General features: G+C 54.4%; 2 protein-coding genes across 4 annotated transcripts in view; one reads left to right on the forward strand and one right to left on the reverse strand.

The window, feature by feature from the left end:
• Window positions 1–3,224: 3,224 nt before the first annotated feature.
• GSTZ1 (glutathione S-transferase zeta 1) lies at window positions 3,225–13,494 on the reverse strand. Of its 3 annotated transcripts, none has more exons than XM_082844598.1 (9): window positions 13,351–13,494; window positions 10,067–10,118; window positions 8,175–8,242; window positions 7,564–7,644; window positions 7,057–7,182; window positions 5,973–6,051; window positions 5,376–5,428; window positions 4,546–4,595; window positions 3,225–3,776 (listed from the first exon to the last, which is right to left on the reverse strand). In XM_082844598.1, the coding sequence occupies exons 1-9, from the start codon at window positions 13,363–13,365 to the stop codon at window positions 3,650–3,652; spliced, it is 651 nt and encodes a 216-aa protein (XP_082700724.1). In that variant the 5' UTR covers window positions 13,366–13,494; the 3' UTR covers window positions 3,225–3,649. The 3 variants fall into 3 exon arrangements, with proteins under 3 accessions (XP_082700724.1, XP_082700723.1, XP_082700725.1); XM_082844597.1 differs by lacking the exon at window positions 13,351–13,494 and adding an exon at window positions 10,422–10,463; XM_082844599.1 differs by lacking the exons at window positions 10,067–10,118; window positions 13,351–13,494 and adding an exon at window positions 8,555–8,783.
• Window positions 13,495–13,834: 340 nt separating this feature from the next.
• The window catches only part of POMT2 (protein O-mannosyltransferase 2), a 45,390-nt gene continuing 41,130 nt past the window's right edge, over window positions 13,835–18,094 (forward strand). Inside the window, exon 1 of the mRNA XM_082833049.1 lies at window positions 13,835–14,097. Within this exon, the coding sequence (XP_082689175.1) occupies window positions 13,850–14,097 (248 nt within the window). The 5' untranslated portion in view covers window positions 13,835–13,849. The remainder of the gene's footprint in view (window positions 14,098–18,094) is intronic.

Below are 18,094 nucleotides of genomic sequence, written 5' to 3' on the forward strand. Positions count from 1 at the left end.
GAGAAGAGGCTTCTCTTCTCTCCCATGTATCCAGCCCCAGGTCCTGGGAGGATGGTTCCCTAAGGGCAGGGGCTACAGTCGGCCAAATCTCAGGCCTCCACGTTCCTGAGCAGCAGGGCAGCTACGCATGTTGATGACCTGGACCCCACGGAGGCCCCGGGCCTGGAACATGTGATAGCCTCTCTGACATAAAACTGCAGGCCCAGAAATCCACAGAGGCTCTTCTTTCTCATGAGCTGTGGTCATTCAGTGAGGCCTCAACTCTACTCATCCCACTGCCCCCCCGCCCCCCCGTCCTTCCCATCCCTCAGGGGGTCCTGAGCTGGTGGCTCCCCTGGGCCTGCCTTCTCTTGGCAGCCCTTCTGAATCCATCCCCCCAGGTCCCCTCACCTCTACAGCCCCAGCCCCCAAAGGCCACAGGAGACTCCAGAAAGTTCCGGCAGGCCCTTGGGAGCTGAGTTGGTCCTGCGTCAGTCTTCTCCTTGGCTCCAGGTGAAGAAGTCAGCAAGGCTGGCTCCCAGCCCTGGCCTGGAGACCAGCTTGTGTTGCTACACACTGTGTGGAGAGCTCTATGGCTTAGGTTCTAGCTTTTTTTTTTTTTTTTTTTGGTCGAACCGCACGGCGGGGTCTTAGTTTCCCAACCAGGCATCAAACCCGGGCCCCCTGCAGTGGAAGCATGGTGTCCTAACTGCTGGACCGCCAGGGAATTCCCATGGTTCTAGCTTTAAAATACAAAAATCTCCTTCACAAAGGAGAAGGACTCCTTTGTGAAGTCCTTGAGACATCATGAAACAAGGAGAAGGGCTATGGTTCTCCTACAGCTGAGAACCACCAAGGTTAGTCAGCCGTGTCTCTGGGTGGCTCAGGTCATGGATGTGGGGACACTTGAAGAACCCAGCACTTCCCAGGTGAGGCAGCTCAGAGGAGCCTGGAGTGAGTTTCTTTGGCTTAGACACATCTGTTTTTGTGAGGAAGGACAGGTTTGTCTGGGTTTGGAGAAAACCAGATGATAAAGGAGGGCCTCAGAAATGTCATGGACTCCAAGGATCTCACTGAGCCCAGAGGAAAAGCCACAGCGTTTGATCCCTCCCCTCCCCTACCCATGGCTGGTTTTCACCTCACACTCGGACACGTATCACAAAACTCCTGTTGAACTAGAGGACCAGAACTATGAGAAAAATATTAAAATGAGTTTTGTGCATTAAATGAGGATGGTTTTTATAAATGCTTGATAACGGAGGCTGTATTGCCTCTTTACTTGATTTAGATTTCCTTAAAATCTAAATTTTAAGGTGGCCAGCTCAGCTTTGGCCACCAGTTTTACGATGGCTGATGGAGCCTCAGGTTAACCAAATTAATATCAGACAGACAAGCAGATAGGCAACAGGCCCATGACGTTGAGGGGTGGAGATAGAGACGGCCAGTTAAATTTCCAGGAATAAGTGGAGGGACATAAGCTCAGTAAGAGCAGGGGCCATGTCTGCCATATCCCCAGTCACACAGCCACACCCGCAGCTCCCAGCGCGGGGAGTCCCCTGGCAGGGCTCACTGCATGCTGAGTGGGGGGAAGTGGGACGTGCACTAGCAGCTGGAGCAGGACAGCCACCAGATAGTTTCCTTCTAGGAAGAACCCCAGTCCGCCCGCTCATTATACCTAGTTCCCCATAGAACCATTCAGGGCTGGGGAGTGGTCTCAGGTTGTCTCTGCGCCTGTACCTTGTCCTAGATGTGGATTCTATCTACTGCCTGTACTTCCCAGAAGTCTCTGTGCTCCTCTGTTGCCTGGAAACGAGACTGGGAGGAGGGAGGAGTAGGGGAACCTGGTAACCTCAGCACTACTGGAAATTGTTTTGGATTATTTGGGCTCCCAAAGGCACCTGTTAGTGACAGGTAGAGCCAGCTGCCTCCTTAATCTGGGCGAGTGGTGGCAGCGCCCCGTTTGGCCAAGGCTAGCCCTGCAGCTTGCCCGCTGCTCCTGGCTGGGCCCATGTCTCTCCAGGGCCAGGGAGCACACTGCCGGGGGAGTTGTAGGAGCACAGCCTGAAGTATGGGCTTCCCTCCTTTCCCCTGAGTTCATTTTCTCTTTAAAATCCACAGGAGCTTGAATCACCTTCAATTTCAAAAGTCCAAGTCAGGTGACGGTTACTGATCCCTGAGCTGAGGAGATTAGTCTCTTATCTCAAGTCAAGGTTTCTTGGCGAGAGCCCAGCTGAGCCTTATGCAGCCAGGCAGGTCTGGAGTAATCTGAGGAAAAGGTCCAGGTGGCAGCAGGGCAGGGCAGGCACAGCATCCCTCACCATTGCTGTGCCTCCTCTACCTTCCTGGGCTTCTCTCTGGGCTCTGCCAGGACAAACTCACCTTGGGAACAAGAGTGGCCCACCTTGGTCATTCTAGAGCCTGGAGCCCAGGCCATCCAAGAGAGAAGGAGAGGCCACGAAGGAGCCCGGGATGAGAGGGGAGAACTAGGTGCCCTGGCATTGGAGCTAAAGAAAAGGGACTCATGGCCGAGAAAGGTGGCTTCCACTTGGACCAGACACATCTATCTTAATTCCTTGTTTAAACCTCAGCTACACAGGGGAAATGAAATCTCACATATGGAACATAAATGTCATCTTGTTTCACTCCCAGAAGTGACCCGCCTACAGTATCTCCCTACAGTATCTCTGCCCGAGGTGATCCTGGTTCTGGCTGAGCACTGCCAGGCATGGGGACCTGCTCCCTCCAGGGCAGCCCAAGGTAAGCCGTTACCCGGCTGGCCTCCTGCTAGCTTGGTCAGTAGCTGTTCATACTGCCCAAGCAGGAGCCTGCCTCCAGCTCCCAGCACCGCTCACACGTGGATGTATCCTAAGCACCTAATCCTGAGGCTGCTCCAGAGAACGCTGCCCCTGAAGATGAGGGACTGGGCTGAGCGGGCCAGCGTCTCCTCAGCGCTGCCATGGAAGTGAGCAACGGGACCACTCCCAGGCCTGGGCACTCAGCTGGTCGCAGGAGGCTTTCTTTCCTGCTTCTTATACCTGTTCTCTTCTGGATCTTGTCTGATTTTCTCAGGCAGGCTTTTGGGCTTATTTCTCTTCCTTGCCCTTAGGTCCCAGGGGCCAGGCCAACCACAGGGTGGGCAAGTGGCTGGCTGGCTTTCTCTCCTGGTCCAGACACAGAGGGATTCCAGCTAGGAAGAGTGTTCACCTTCTGCAACCCAGCTCAGCTTTAAGTGAACAACCCGGGGGCCTGGGCTTTAGTTTAATTACCAGATTTCAGTGTGGGCATTCTTTGGAGTCAGGTACAGTCGAGGGGACGGGAAGAGGCGCTCAGACTTCCTCATGGCTCTCTGGTAAACTCGGCATACGTTTTAGTCTACGTTCACGTCATCTTCATGACTGCCCGCGACACAGTCATGAAGACTTCCTGCCTACCCACCTCCCGGCATTCTCCCACCCCATTCTGCCCGCATGTGACAGATGAAGGGGCTGAGGCAGAAGGAGTTTCAGTGGGAAGGCAAATCCAGGGCCTAGAGTTCAAGGTCAAGGGCTAGGAGTTCAGGTCTTCCGCCTCTCCAGTTAAGGCTCGCTGGCTTCCAGGCCTCTTCAGCCCATGCAGCTTCTGCTCCCGCACCCGCTCCCGGCCCCTGCACCAGTGGGGCGCAGTTTGAGAGCTAGGCCCTCAGCTCAGGGGGTGTATCTGGCTGCCGGCAGGGGTGAGACACTTGGAAGGCCTCCAAGGCCAGCAGTGACTTGTTGATACGGCTGATGGTAGGGTAGGGAGTGAGATCCACCTTGAACCTGTGGCAGAGAAACATCCCCCTGAGCCAAGGTCTGCAGGGGCCCAGGGAGACTGCCCTGCAGGCGATGGGGAAGCACAGAGGCAGGGCTGGATGAGGTCCCTGGGGCTGGCCAGGGAAGGCCTAGGAAGGCAGCCCTGCCAGGTTGGGGGTCCTTGTTCACAGGTAGCTCTCTGGGGAGGGACAGTCTTGTGCAGTATCGTTTGGCATCTCAGTTTCCTACTGCTCCTATTCCAGGCCATGGCTATCTATACAACCTACTATGTGTAAGGCCAGTGCTGGGCATTTATATACAGATCATCTCCCCACCCATGTCATAAGCTTCTCAGGCGCAGGGAATGTGTCACACATTTCCATACCCCTAACAGTGCCCAGCACGATGCCTTCCACAGAGAGGTTCTCATCCATGCCCTCCTGAAGGGCTGATGGAGCAAAGCAGAGGCAGAGCTCACTGCCGGGCACAGACACACCACGTCTGGGGAGAGCAGGCTCTTGGAGTGGACTCTTGCAGGGGCGTCCACCAGGTGACACGCCTCCTCTTAGGAGCGGGGGCTATGCGGTATCACCTGGGCTGCAGTGGGCATGGGAAGGGTGTTACACCGGCTTCTGCCTGTCTCTTACGGCCACAGTGGCTGCTGGGGGCAGTGGGGGAGAGTCTGCGTGAGATGCTACCTCAGTCGATGAAGTCAGGGCCTGACTGTAGGAGGCAGCTGGGCATTTTGAGGGGAGGAGCCAGGAGGAAGAGGGAGGGTGGCAGGGCTGTCTCTTACCTGTCAGCATTTGCCACCTGAGGCGCTAAGCACAGATCAGCCATGGACACCTGCAAAGAGGGTCGGGCGGGCTTGCATCAGGGTGCGCACCCCAGACTCCCACCGGTGACAGCACTGGGGTGCTGCCCCTGGCATTCCCCTCTGCTTCTGGCTCTTCTACCCCACCCCCACTGCCCCACCCCCTCCTCATCTCCCCGGGCTGGCTGGGTCTGTCCCTGCAGCTGAAGTGCTTCTCCCAGGCTAGTGCAGTTGCGCTGACAACCAACTGTGGGTAGCCAGAGAAGGCTCGATTGCCTTAGTGGATGTTACTGTGCTTGTTCAAAATTGCCACCACAAGCACTTAGTGGGGGCTCCCAGCAGGGAGGGAAAGCCTCTGGGTGCAGGTGGGGGACTCTGGAACCAGAATTACCATAGAGCCAGGGCCTTAGCCTGTAGGAGTCAAGGGCACCTGAATCCTAGAATCCTAGCATTGGAAGGGAATGGAGACATCACCTAGTCTGATCCCTCATCTGATGGCTGGACCACCTCCTCATCTCAGAGATGAGGTCTTCAACTTGAATACCTCCAGCAATGAGAAACTCACTTCCTCTTGAGGCAGCTGACCAGGAAGGGGCTGAGAAGCTCCCCGTGAGCTAACTTCTGCTTAACGCAGAGAGGACGACCTTGGGTTGCTGACTCCCCACCCTTGCTACAGCTGCCTCCTCAGGAAGCTCTCTGAGCTGTGCCTGCCCTGGGCTGGAGGGAGGTAGCTGAGTCTAAGTGGAAGACAGTGGCAGCCTGAGGTAGGCCTGAGGGAGGAGGCCACCCCCATGGGCCTGGGGAGAGCTTACCTCATCTCCCACACAGTACTTCCCCGCTGTGCTCTGCAGGATCTGCTCCAGAGCTGGAGGGAAGCAACATGAATACTCTAAGGGGAGAGCAGCCTTTCTGGGCCTTGGTGCATAGCTATGACATGGCAGCTATCTGAGTGGCAGGCTGGAGCGTGTGCTAGAGGGAACACGGCAGTCAGATCTGGAGAGAGGTGATGGGCACATGGGGATAAGATGATGCCTCCCTGCGCTCTGCAAGTTCAGCTACCATTCCCTCCTCTGAGGGGACAAGGCCTGCCACTGGCCAAGGCAGCAGTTCTCACACCGATGTGCTGACACTTTGCTGGCCCTGGCTTCCTGCCTGGAGTGGGCAATGGAGCAGAAGTTGGGCCATCCATCTCCAAAAGGCCTCAGGCATGAGGTTCCCAGAAGTGCCAGGGGTTGAGGCCAGGTTGGATTCTGCCCAGCCCACTGCCTCCTCGGCCCTGCCCCCCCACCCTCATCCATGCCACTGCCAAGGCCAAAGAGCCCGGGACGCTGCCAGATGCCAGGGCCCCCGGTGTGAGGGCCATTTCTCTAAGAGGTCACCAGGGGCAGCTCACAGGGGCAAGGACTCACCGTTAAAGCCAGAACTGATGGCCTGCTGGGCCCAGGTCAGCTGGTTCTCCGGTCCCACTTGCTTCAGGACAGACAGGTTCTGTGTAGCCCAAGAAAACTCTGGGATGAGCTTTGGGAGCCAGGCTGAGCCGCGCACTCAGCCAAGTCCCCTCAGGTGAGCTTGGTTCCCGTGTGTCCCTGGCTGTACACCTGTCCTACCCTGGACCCTGTGAGCTCCCACCCTGTGGGCCCTGAGGTGGAAGGGAGGTGACGATCCCAGAGGCCACTTTCTCTGGCTGCCCTCGTGGCCCCTATCCCTCTGGCAGAGATGTGTAAGGGTGGAGGCACAACCCAAGGCCTCTCTCCATTGCATCCAATGCTTCTCCCTGACATGGTCCCTTGTGAGGAGAGGGAGTGTGACACAGGGTTGGGGAGGGCAGCATGGGGGAGGCACATAGGATTGGCTTTCAGGAGATTTGGATGTCTGTCTGCTTCAACTTCCTCTGTTAAAAAAAAAAAAGTGACATGGGGCGGCGGGCCACAGATACACAGTCAGGGGGTCTGTCACACTTAGAGTGACTCTGCAGTCACTCCACCTTTCTGGGGCTATTTCCTTACTTGCAAAGTCAGGGATTAGCACAGATGAATTTCTTTTTTTAAAACAGATGAATTGTTTTAATACTTTTTTGTTTTACCAGTGAAAACTTACCAAAAAAATCTTAGGAGAATCCCAATCTATGACACAGAACAGGTGAAAGGAAGGCTGCTCTGGTTAAAGGCGGGAGGCGGGGGCATGCGCTGCTCAGCCTCTCCCTGCCACCTGGCCCTTTCCCCACCTGGGCAACTCCGGACGTGTCCTTGGAAACCTGGGGCTTCCCAGAAGGCGGCTGGCGTCCCAGGGAGTGGATGCTTTCTGGCCTCCCTCCTCCCTCCGCCACAGGGGCCAGGGCCAAGCCCCTGAGAATCCCCTCTGTCCTCCTGCCACCCCGCAAGGCACCTCACGGTGGGCTGGCCAGGGTGCGCGTGCATGCGGAGGGGAGAGTGCATGCGTGTGGGGATGCGAGGGTGAGAGGCGTGTGAGGGAGAAAGCGCACGGGAGCCGCACCTGCAGGGGCTGGATGCCGCTGGCCAGGAGGTGGGAAATCATGCGCACGTGGGCCCTCTTCTTTGGGTCCTGAGGCAGGAGTCGCGGCGTGGGCCGGGTCTCCTCCAGGTACTCAATGATGGCCAGCTGTCCGGAGGCGAGCCGTGAGGCAGGGACCATGGGGGGACTGTAAACTCCTCTTCCTCCCCCACTTCCAACACCACCATCGTCACCACCCCGCTTCTTACCCTTCTTACCATCCTCCCCTTGAGCCCTGTGAAGCCAAGAGGCTCCCCAGGAGGATGAGATCATTTTGGACCCTTGTCCTACAGAAGTTAGTCCCCCATATGCTTGAGTCCCCCTTCACTTCCCAAAGCAAGCAAGCAACCTTCCTCCCTCCCCCGCTCATCCCTGCTGAGAGCTGGGTGCCCTGGGCAGACACAGGCAGAAGAGCTACAGGGAAGAGCTACGAGGTCCTCTTGCTCAGGGCACCCCGCTCATGAGGGGCCTCCCAAAGCCGCCACTCACTGACTGGCCAATGGTGATTCCATCAATCTTCAGGGCTGGCACCTGCTTCATGGGATTCAGGGCCTGGAATTCTTCAGAGAACTGTGGAGACAAGGCCCTGGTGGACTGGGCAGCCTGGCCTGAGCTGGCAAGCAGGAAGCCCCTCGCCTACTGCCCACCTGTACCTCCCTCCCCTGGGAAAGGCCCTGGCTCCCAGGCCCAGGGTGACACCTGGGGGATCTGTGAAGTATCCTGAACCCCAGTGGCTGCTGAGATACAGGTTTCATCCCAGTGGCCTGGCTATGTGCTTGTCCCTGCACCTTATATGTGGTCACCAAGGCACATCCAGAGGGCCTGGCATGGGGCGAGGACCCGCTCACCACCCGCACTTCTGGAGCCAGACATGGAGAGGCCAGGCTGTGGTGCGGAGCCTGGAACTTGGGCCCTTCCCATGGCTCCTCTTGCTGCACAGCTGGCCGCCCTGTCCCACAGGGCAGGGCCAGCAGCCTCCTCTGGCCATGGGGACCACAGGGCACATGCTCATCTCTTGCCTGCAGAAGTCTGCACCCCCTGCCGGGCCCCTCTCCAAGGCCTCTGACTCCTACATTGTGGCCTGGGGGCAGCCTCCTTACCTGCTGCCCCCCATCCTTTGTGAGGTTGATGGTTATCGTCTCATAGTCCATCTTTTTCAAGGCCAGAGCTAGGAGAGACAGCAGACAAGTCAGTGACAGCCTCTGACCACACTTCCCAGGGTGACGAGAGGGAAGGAGGCTTCTTTCTCCACACTGCTGGGTAGCCCTGTCGCCTTCTTCCCAACTTCCTGGATCACCACCCGCTCCCCTACCCCAGGGCCATGACGCTCTGCCTCTCTTGCCCCTGGACTCTCTGTATCCCCAGCGGACCTCTCATGCCTCTAGGTGGTGCTATGAGGGTGTGTGCCCTGGCCCGCTGAGGGCTCCTGGAGGGCAGCAGGGAAATGTCCCCTTCATCTCTGCCCCTGGCAGGGCCTTACCCAGTGGCAAGCAGGGCTTATTTGTTGGAGACATGCAATCATTCCTCCATAAAGGTCATCTGAGGGCCAGGGGAAGGTGCTCAGTGGCTGCGCAGGGCCCACACAGGCAGAGGACACTCTTGCTCTGTTTAGAGGAGAGCCCCTTCCTAATCCATTCTCTCCGTTCTCAGGGCTGTTCACTACAGATCCCAAGGCATCAGGGCTCTCTGGTGACCTCAGCACATCTGCTGTGACTCCCAGTGGCTGGATTTCCTCTCCATCTCCTTTGATCTTTTCCTCCCAGCACGGTGAGGGCAAAACACTCGGTCAACCCTAGTGGAGGAGACTGTGTGTGTAAGTGTGCACACTTGTGCCTTAAAATATGGCGATGGCCGGTATCAGGCAAATGAGCGAGGGGAGGAGCGCAAGACGTGTCGCAGTCTGCAGACAGCCCAGGAGACGCAGGGCTCCTTCTCAGCGCCGGTCAGCTCCACCCTGGAGAGTGGAAGTGGTCGGGGCCAGGCAGGAGGCCAATGCGTGGTGGCCCTGCAGAGAAGTGCCCACGCTGCTGGTCTGGCCCCATCAGGGCAGAGGCTCTGGGCCCAGGGAGGGCGCCTTCTTGGAGAAATGTGTCCTCGGGCACCCCAGTGCTCTTGCCTACTGATTCTAGCAAATACCAAGTGACTGTGGGAGGGGGAGGGTCATGAGGATGGCTTCCGAGTCAGGAACAGGCTCCTGGCAGCAGGCTACCTGGGTTTAAATGTCATCACATTCACTTGCTAGCTGTGTGGCCCTGGACAAGTAACGTCAGCCTCTGTGCCTGTTTCCCCATCTGACAGGCAGCATAGCGTAGTAAAGAGCATGGACTAGCTGGAGCTAGGCTAGCTGGTTCAGATTCCAGGCCTGCCTCTTACTAGCTACATGATCTTGGGCAAGTTACTTAACCTCCCCGTGCCCCAGTTTTCCCACCTGTACAATGGTGATGATAATAATACCTCCCTCCCAGGGTCGTTGAGGTTTAAATGGAGTCATGTACACAAAAACACTCAGCACTGTTCTCTTTCTGTACGAGCTGCTACGACTATGACCTTGGCCGAGGGCTGACTTAAGCTGAGGGACAGAAGGGTCGAACCAGGACTAAACCAGAGGGCCCAGTTTCTCCTTCCCGAAGCCTCTGGGGTCCACACTGGCCAGCTCTGTTTAATTTGCCAGATCAAATAAGATAAGAACTGAGGAAGGCCAGCTGTTCCCTGCCAGTTACCAAGGGTCTCTGGATTCTGTGAGCCTGCCTGAAGCATGGTTGCTAAGGGGCTTTGGAGAGCAGAGTGGGAGAGGTGGCAGGCCCAAGAGGAAAAACACCCCTCCCCCCTTCCTCTAGTTGGGCTTCCGAGGTGGAGGTGCCATTCGAGGCTGAGGGCTCCAGGAGACTGGGGATGCCGTGGCTGGTGCCCTGTCTGACAGAGGCTTTTCACCCAGGCCTCCCTCCACCCCATACCACCCCACTCCAGCTCTCGGTGGAGGTACAGCTCTTACCGATTCGAACTCTCCATGAGCAGGAGCTTCGGAAGTAGGAATAGAGGATGGGCTGAGGAGAGAAGACGAGGATGCATGTTAACCCGTGCTTGGTGGGTTCTCAGCCCCAGGAGCCCACTGCAGGGGAGGCAACAGCTCCCAGCCAGGGGTCTCCAAGCCAGCACTGTTTCTTCCCAGCCTGCCAGGCCTCCTCCCTCAGGCCTGCATCTGGAAAACTCAGGCCAGACTCAGAGCTCTCTGGGTGAGAGGCCTGGGGAGTCATGTGGGGTCCCTCAGCTCCAAACTGTGCTGTCATGCATTCCTGATGTCCAGGGGGCCCCCAAAGGGGCAGCCAGACTGCAGGTGCCCTCCTTACCTTCCTAGACTCAGCCATGATGATGTGGTGACCCCTGGCCTCTCAGGGAATGTCTCCTCCCACAGAACTGCGGGGCAGGGGGAGGAACCCTAAAGGGGTGGATCCCATGAGCCAATGGGGAAGCTGGGCTAAACAGGCATCAGGAGAACTTTGACTCTGGTCAGAAAGGGCATCTCTTTCTAATCTGGGGGAAGCTTTTTATGCTCCTGGTGGAGCCAGGTCTGGTGTCCTGGGCAGACAGCGAGGCCTGGTTTTGAAGCAGTAGTTCATGTGGTACAGTGGGCTGGGAGCTGGCATACTGGGAGTCTGGTCCCAGTGCAGGACCTAGCCCCGCATGACTGGGGACAAATCCCTACCTTCTCTAGTCTTCAGCTCCCTCATCTGTAAAATGAAGGGTTGCCCTAAAACGATAGCTTATTTTCTTCCAACAGTGGCAGAAAGACCAGGAAATCTAGTTTTCTGCACTTTGGTGCCCATCTCTTTCAACATTCCACCCACCAGTCCACCAGACTCTCAGCTGATCTCAAAAATAGCATCTGGAAAACTCAGGCCAGACTCAGAGGGGGGAACTTTCCTGGCGGTCCAGAGGTTAAGATTTTTGCCTTCCAATGCAGGGGGTGTGGGTTTGATCCCTGGTCAGGAAGCTAAGATCCCACATGCCTTGCAGCCAAAAAACCAAAAAACATTTAAAAAAAACCCAGAAGCAATATTGTAATAAATTCAATAAAGACTTTAAAAATGGTACACATCAAAAAAAAATCTATAAAAAAAAATAGCTGGGGAATATGCCCACTGACTCCAAAGCTGAGGTCATAAGCTGGCAGCCCACAGTGTTCTGTTTGGTCTATACTGTATTTAAAAATGTTTCAATTCATTGCTAACATTAAAAGTCACATTGTTTCATATACAAATCTTGTTGTCCGTTTTTTCTTAAAAAAAAAATCTGGAGATAATGAACTCAGTTTCCTGAGGAGCAAAATTGATCAGAGCCAATTAATGGCCCCTTTTAGAGAGGGCATGCCCTCTCAGATCTGCTATGGCCCCCACCTGGTCCACTTCTCTCATTTTTGTTACTCTGAGGCCCCTGAAGGCAGCAGGGTGTGTGACCTCTCCTCTAAAGTTTAGGGGACTCAAAGTTAATTTCTCTGGTGCTTCTTGGTCACCAGCATTTCAAAGCAGAACCCAGAACAGAGTTACCAGTAATTAGCACTCATGAATCTTCTGGCAGACACATATGTAGCCTTTTGGATGAGGGAGAACTCAATAGAATTTCTTAGATCACCCTTGTCTACCATCCCTCTGACTACAGACATTTCACCCAAGTTCGCTCTCCCTTCTGTATGCCCCAGCTCACCAAGCTGCTACCTGACCTTGCTTTCATCATCCCTGAACTACCAACTCCATCTTCTACTCCATCTTCTACGTGGGCAAGGGCACAAGTGGGAACCCAGTCCCTCCCAAGTTAGTTCCTGACCCTGGGAGTTCCAGTCTATTCTGAAGGCAACTTTCGTGGGGAAAGTGAAGATAGTTCTGGCACAAAGGTCAAGTGATAGGCAGCAGGCATTCTTGGAGGGAGAAGAGTTCGTAGGCTACAACTGGATGTACCCTGTTTCAGGGTACATCCCTTTCCTTATTTGGTTAGGCTGGAGGAGCCCCTGGGGCCAAGAGGCAGCTACACTGAAACAGAATGGAACCACTAGAGAGCTGCAGACATCAGCTTAGAATCCTTAAAGAAATGCCTTACCTAATTACTAAATGTTACACCTTTGACCTAGACTAAGGGTGACCACAGAATCACTGTAAATGCCCTGCCCTCAGGTTTCTTACTTGTGGGCCATCAGGAGATGTAATGGAGGGCGGTTTCTGATCTTTCTCTTACCAATGATAACTTCATAAACTATCCCATGTTCCTTTTTGCATTTGTAGGGCTAAATTTTAAGCCCAAGTAAAATATCCGTTTCATCACCACTCCTGGAGGAATTGTTTTTAATTCAAATATGGATTCTCACCACTCTAGCAGATTTTATTTTAAAACCATCTCTTACACATGATTTTCGAGAAAGACTCCTAAACTCCTATTTGGGAGTGAGTGGGAGGGCTATACACTGTTAGTGATACTATAGGGCTTCCCTGGTGGCGCAGTGGTTGAGCGTCCGCCTGCCGATGCAGGGGACACGGGTTCGTGCCCCGGTCCGGGAAGATCCCACATGCCGCAGAGCGGCTGGGCCCGTGAGCCATGGCCGCTGGGCCTGCGCATCCAGAGCCTGTGCTCCGCAACGGGAGAGGCCACAACAGTGAGAGGCCCGCGTACCGCAAAAAAAAAAAAAAAAAAAGTGATGCTATATTCCACCTGATGGGCCTGCCACCTTCCTTTGAGCTACAATAGCTATTCCAAATCTTTAATAGAGACTGATAACAGTGGTTCTGGAGTTAGTCCTGGGAAATACAAATTAAAACTGGTAATAAGGTCCCCAAGTGATTATGATGACTGTAAGTGCCACAGTTTCCCCTCGCCCCTGGCGCTCTCTCAAAATGCAAACAACCCTGAAAGGCCATTTAACTGTTAAGACCTGCCGGGCCGACCGGCAGGGCTGTGCGGATCAGGGAGACGAGGGACGACGCTTGGAAGCCCTAGCAGGTCGAGTGGGGTTGGGGGTGGGTGGACAGACAGATGAAGAGCAAGGGTACAGCCACCAAACCAAGCCGGGTACTCTCCACGAGGACCATGCACCTCGCGCCCAATCCTCTCGGGATCACAGGCCACAGCGGGTAGCGCGCAGGTGCAGAGCGGTGCCAGCGCGGCGCATTGCATGCTGGGAGTCACCGTAGGAGCTGTGCGCGGGGCCGAGCGGCTCACCTTTGACCCCGCCCCCCAAGATTTCTCCCTGTTTCTAAGTAGAGCCTCTCTCCCCGGATGCGTGACACAGACCTTCCCCACTTGCATCTCGCACTCTGGGCGACCCCTCTTCCAGGCCAGGAAACTTCGCGCCTGCGACTCTCCGAGTCGTCGACGATTCAGGCCCAGTGAGACCCCGACACGTCAGAACTTACGTCTTCGTCTCGGTAAAGCTAGAGCTTGGACTAGAATGAGCTTTAAGGTCTCTTCTAGCTTGCCCCGCCCTGCCGCCACGCCCCCACTCCTGGCGCTGCTGGGAATTGCAGTTCTTTGAGCCCGCTTTCTCCCCGGCCCGCCCGGACGTCATGCTCTGCGCCACTAGCCGCCTCCTAGCGGCCCGGGCGGCGACCGCGCTCCCCTTCCAGCCCAGAGTCCGGGGTAGGGAACTACATTTCCCAGGGCCCCCGGCTGCCGGCGCAGGGAACTACATTTCCCAGGGCACCCCGAGCCGCCGCTTGGTGACTTATTGGCGGGGCGGCTCGCAAGACCCAGCGTGCTTGCGGGCCGGAGGGCCATCCTGAGCAGGGGAAGGATGCTGCCGGCCGTAGGCGGAGGCCTGTCAGGGTCTGAGCTGCGTCCCCGGAGGGGCCGCTGTGGGTCCCAGGCTGCTAGGGCCGTGGGCCCGGACGTGGCCACCGAAGCTACAGCGCGGAGCCCCAAACGGCCTGCTCCGAGCTCGCGGCGCTTCGAGGCGCCCGGCCGGTGGGCTCTGCTGGCCCTGGTGACGCTGATGTCCTTTGCCACCCGCTTCCACCGTCTGGACCAGCCGCCGCACATCTGGCGAGTGATGGGAGGGACTGGGCAGGCACCATGGCAACTGGGAGGGAGGGGCGCGCCTTCTCATTGGTCTGGAGGCACGGAGAGGGCGGGATTCACAGGCGGAGGGGCGGGGCCGCGCTGGAGGGGAAACAGGTTTCTGGTGGTTGCCTCTGCCCAGGTGCAGTCTCCGTGAGAGAAATCTTTTTGCTCCGGTGTGTGTGAGAGTGGGATTCCTTAGGATCTGAGGAAGCAGTCTTCATGTCTTGCAGGTTATGCTGCAGCGTCTCACCTGGCTCTCAAATGGTAGCTTTTAAAGGTGCTTTGAACTGACCCAGGAGAATTGGAAATTCTTAGTACAGAATTTCCTAAGGCCTGCGTTCCTAATCTGCAGGATTTAGACCTCCACGGAGGGGAACATTCCTATCTGAGTACCACATTCTCGGGAGCCAGGACAACCTGTGTGCCCACGGATGATAACAAGTGTCCCAGGAAGCAGGTCTGGGGTCATCCTGTGAGGATGTATTTTCTTAAAGGCTTTATTTTGTAGGACTAAGGTGCAGGAGTCAGATTTCGTTAAAAAAGCTTAAAAAGTCTCCAGCTCGGAGGAAAATTTTTATACAGTTTGAAAATGGTTAATTTGTTTGGCCAAGACGTGATACCATGTTTTCTCAGTATCACTGAGGAGAAAGTGTAGAGGTTGTTAGAAATGGAACTCCTTGACTAAAAAGCAAGCAGGCTAACAAGCTATCAGGGTTACCCTACTTGGAAGTTAATGAATTAGCTTGTTACTATTTCATGAGTGCTGGCGGAAGATGTGAGACTCCTGGGTCAGAGTCAAAAAACTTATTACTGGTAGCAAAGGAAGCAGGATGAACATGGGCATATTGGATTCAGTTTCTCATGGCTCCGCAGTCCTACGGGGTGACGCTATGAGCTCAGATGGATGACTGCACACACTGTGCGTTGCCTTGCAGCTAAAGAGCAACAAGCTTGGGGAATTTACAAAAAGCAAGCGCACTTTTTGCCCTGGAGAGATGTTACCTCATCTCTCAAGGCTGCTTGGTGCAAACACAACTTTGGGAAATGGCCCAGGTAAAGTGCAGTCAAGGCCCTGCATTCTCCGCATACCCAGCAAGATGTGTGGAAGTACAAGAGACCCATGGAGGACTGTCTCTCCCAACAGTCTCACTCCTTGATTTTACACTCTCTTGGCTTCTAGCAAATTTTCACATGAATGTGCAACTCCGTTGGCTACTCTGATTAACCTGGCCGGGGCAGGGACCCAGTCTATTTAGTTTGTCTCATACAACATTTATTTAAAGCTGCTCTCACCAGGAGTCAAAACAGCAGGGTGGGGCTTCCCTGGTGGCGCAGTGGTTGAGAGTCCGCCTGCCGATGCAGGGGACACGGGTTCGTGCCCTGGTCCGGGAAGATCCCACATGCCGCGGAGCGTCTGGGCCCGTGCGCCATGGCCGCTGAGCCTGCGCGTCTGGAGCCTGTGCTCCGCAACGGGAGAGGCCACAACAGTGAGAGGCCCGCGTACCGCAAGAAAACAAAACAGCAGGATGAGGCCAACCTGTGGTGTTAACCTGTGCCCTCCGGGGTGCTGGAGTGGGGTGGGGAGGGACCAGGAAGTCTTATTTCAGATAGCTGAGATGTAGTCTAAGGCCAGTCTGTTAGCCATTATAGTCTGTACACAGGTGTTTAGACTGACCTCTGATTTTTGATGTCACTGCCAATAATTACAATGAGTTCTCCCATTTAAAAAGCAACTCCCACGCCCAGTGGAAAGGCATTCCACAGCACATTCTTCCCTGCATTCTAATGTACTACCTGAAGGGGTGCAGATCACTCCAGTTCAGGATTTTTTGTTAAACATTATTTGGATTTCCATCAGATTTGATTTAGATCATCATTACAGTGATTTGGTTAAGCCCCGCGGGCAGTGAGAGTCACTGCGTAGTTGCAGCCTCAATCACTATACAAGGCATAACCTAAGGTCCCTAGGGTGTCAGGAGAAGCTTATGAATTTATATCAGTCATACTAACAGAAGGTTGTGCCAGTCTGTGTTTTTGCGCACATGCGAGGGAGGTCCATGTTTGGGAGTTAATGTTGATGTCGTCAGGGACATGAGGATAGTTCAAGACCGGCCATGTCCACATGAGTTTTTCTGATTTCATGGTGGAATAACAGAGTCAGCAATAGGTCAGATTGCTAGCTACAGCTGCCACTGACTTAGTTGAACTGTGTTAGTATTTTGCCAGGCTGGGTGCTGGGCCTAGGAGGCAAAGAGAGCATTAATTGTTTCCCTTCTCTTTACATTTCCAGGGGCCTAAGATGTTCCTTCCCCAGGTGGAAAGGTTGTTTGTTTCCTCCCACTGCCATATAATAAGTGTGTCCCACTCTAGTACCTGTAATTTCACCTTTACTCCAGCTATTGCATACTAATATCCAGACCTTTCTGTCATGGGCACTGTCAGAAACTTGACAGAGACTTATTATGTCTCCCATCTTGGCCCATGTGAGCCACTGTAGCGGGACCTCACAAGCAGTGTGCTCAACCAGGTGATCTTTATGCACTAAAACCACGTCACTCCAACAAGAAAACCCAAGTGACTGAACTGGAATTAAGTTTGAATCCCATAAATCCCCAACTGCACCCCCAGGCTGATCCAGAATTGCTGTTAGGGGAGACCAGTCGAGCCCAGGAATAGTCAAGGAAGAATCTCAAATTTTCAAAATGGGTTTTTATAACCTCCACCCCTTTTGTTCTGATCATTACCCAGTTGGTGGCCAAGAGGAGATGAACACCTAGTTAGGTGACCAAACTACTTGCCTCAGGTGTGTGAACAAGGAGGAAGGTGAGGGAAGTTGACTCAGAAATCGTTTTGAGAAGACTGTTCAGTGCTTGACAATATCAGATACCCGTGGATGGCCTGGAGTGTGGAATGTCATCAGGTTTTTGGCTATTCAGCCATTGCAAAAAAAAAAAAAAAAGGGTGTACCATTATCAGACTGTAGATGGTTTGGAAAGCTGAAAACACAACACAGTTTAGTCTCAAGGGCCGCAGTGATATATCTAGAGTCAGATGATTGGACTGGAACAGCATCATCAGCACTAACCCGAAACGGTGTCAACAGCAGCGGGGCACCAGTGATAGCCTGGAACGCGGAACAAAGGCCTAGTACAATCAGTTTCCTTGGAGTGGTCAGTACCCCACGCAATGTGGCTTCCTTCACTGCAAGACAAACGTGCCAACTTCTGGCAGGAGTCACAAGTTACCACAATGTAGCAATGGCTTCTGCTTTGGAGACGTATAGTCCTTTACTTTGTGCCCAGTCCACGGTGGTAGATGTGTTTCCATGCCTGGTGTATTGACGTATGCAGGTGGCAATGGCAGCAGTCTGGATGGTGCAGGTTTGATCAGCAGCTTGATTCTAATCCGTCTTATCAGAATACTGGCCCTTACTGGGGGCATCAACATGAGTGATCCAGATTGGCCCATTGGCAGGCAGCCATGATTTTTTTCCACAGTTCTTGGCTCCGAAGAGGGGTGTTTTACATTTCTTAGTATATGGCCTTACAAGTGACACACCAGATGGTTAGGCCAATGGCAAAAGCCTAAGGGAAAATAAAAATATAACTTGTCTGTTTCTTAGGAGTATTGTCTAAGGCAAGGGTGATGACTTTCAATTCAGTGCATTGTGCCAATCAACCCTTATTGCAGTCGGTCTTCCAGAAACGTCAGTGGGGCTCGATGATAGCTACTGCCCTGTGGACACCATCTGCTTTTAATTTAGCCTAACCGTCAGTGAACCAGGCACAAACATTAGGAGGAACCTCTGGGAATCAAGACCCCACTGAGTCAGCGGCTTTGCTTCAGGCGGTGGAGTGGAAGATAGTTTCTTCCAAAGGGGCAGCTGCCACCTCTTCTTGAAAAACCAAGATGCCTCTAGGGCCAACACTTGAATATACCACTTCCATTTCACCAGCGAGGCTTGTTGAGCCCTTCCGTC

The sequence above is a fragment of the Leucopleurus acutus genome (assembly GCF_964270905.1).
Source record: "Leucopleurus acutus genome assembly, chromosome: 1".
In the NCBI taxonomy this organism is placed as follows: Eukaryota; Metazoa; Chordata; class Mammalia; order Artiodactyla; family Delphinidae; genus Leucopleurus; species Leucopleurus acutus.

Coding starts and splice junctions, on each gene's coding strand:
- GSTZ1 (XM_082844597.1), bottom strand. Junction 7,183..7,563: donor GAATCACCATTGGCCAGTCA/GTGAGTGGCGGC, acceptor GCCTCCGGACAG/CTGGCCATCATTGAGTACCT. Junction 3,777..4,545: donor CAGGTGGCAAATGCTGACAG/GTAAGAGACAGC, acceptor TCTCTGCCACAG/GTTCAAGGTGGATCTCACTC.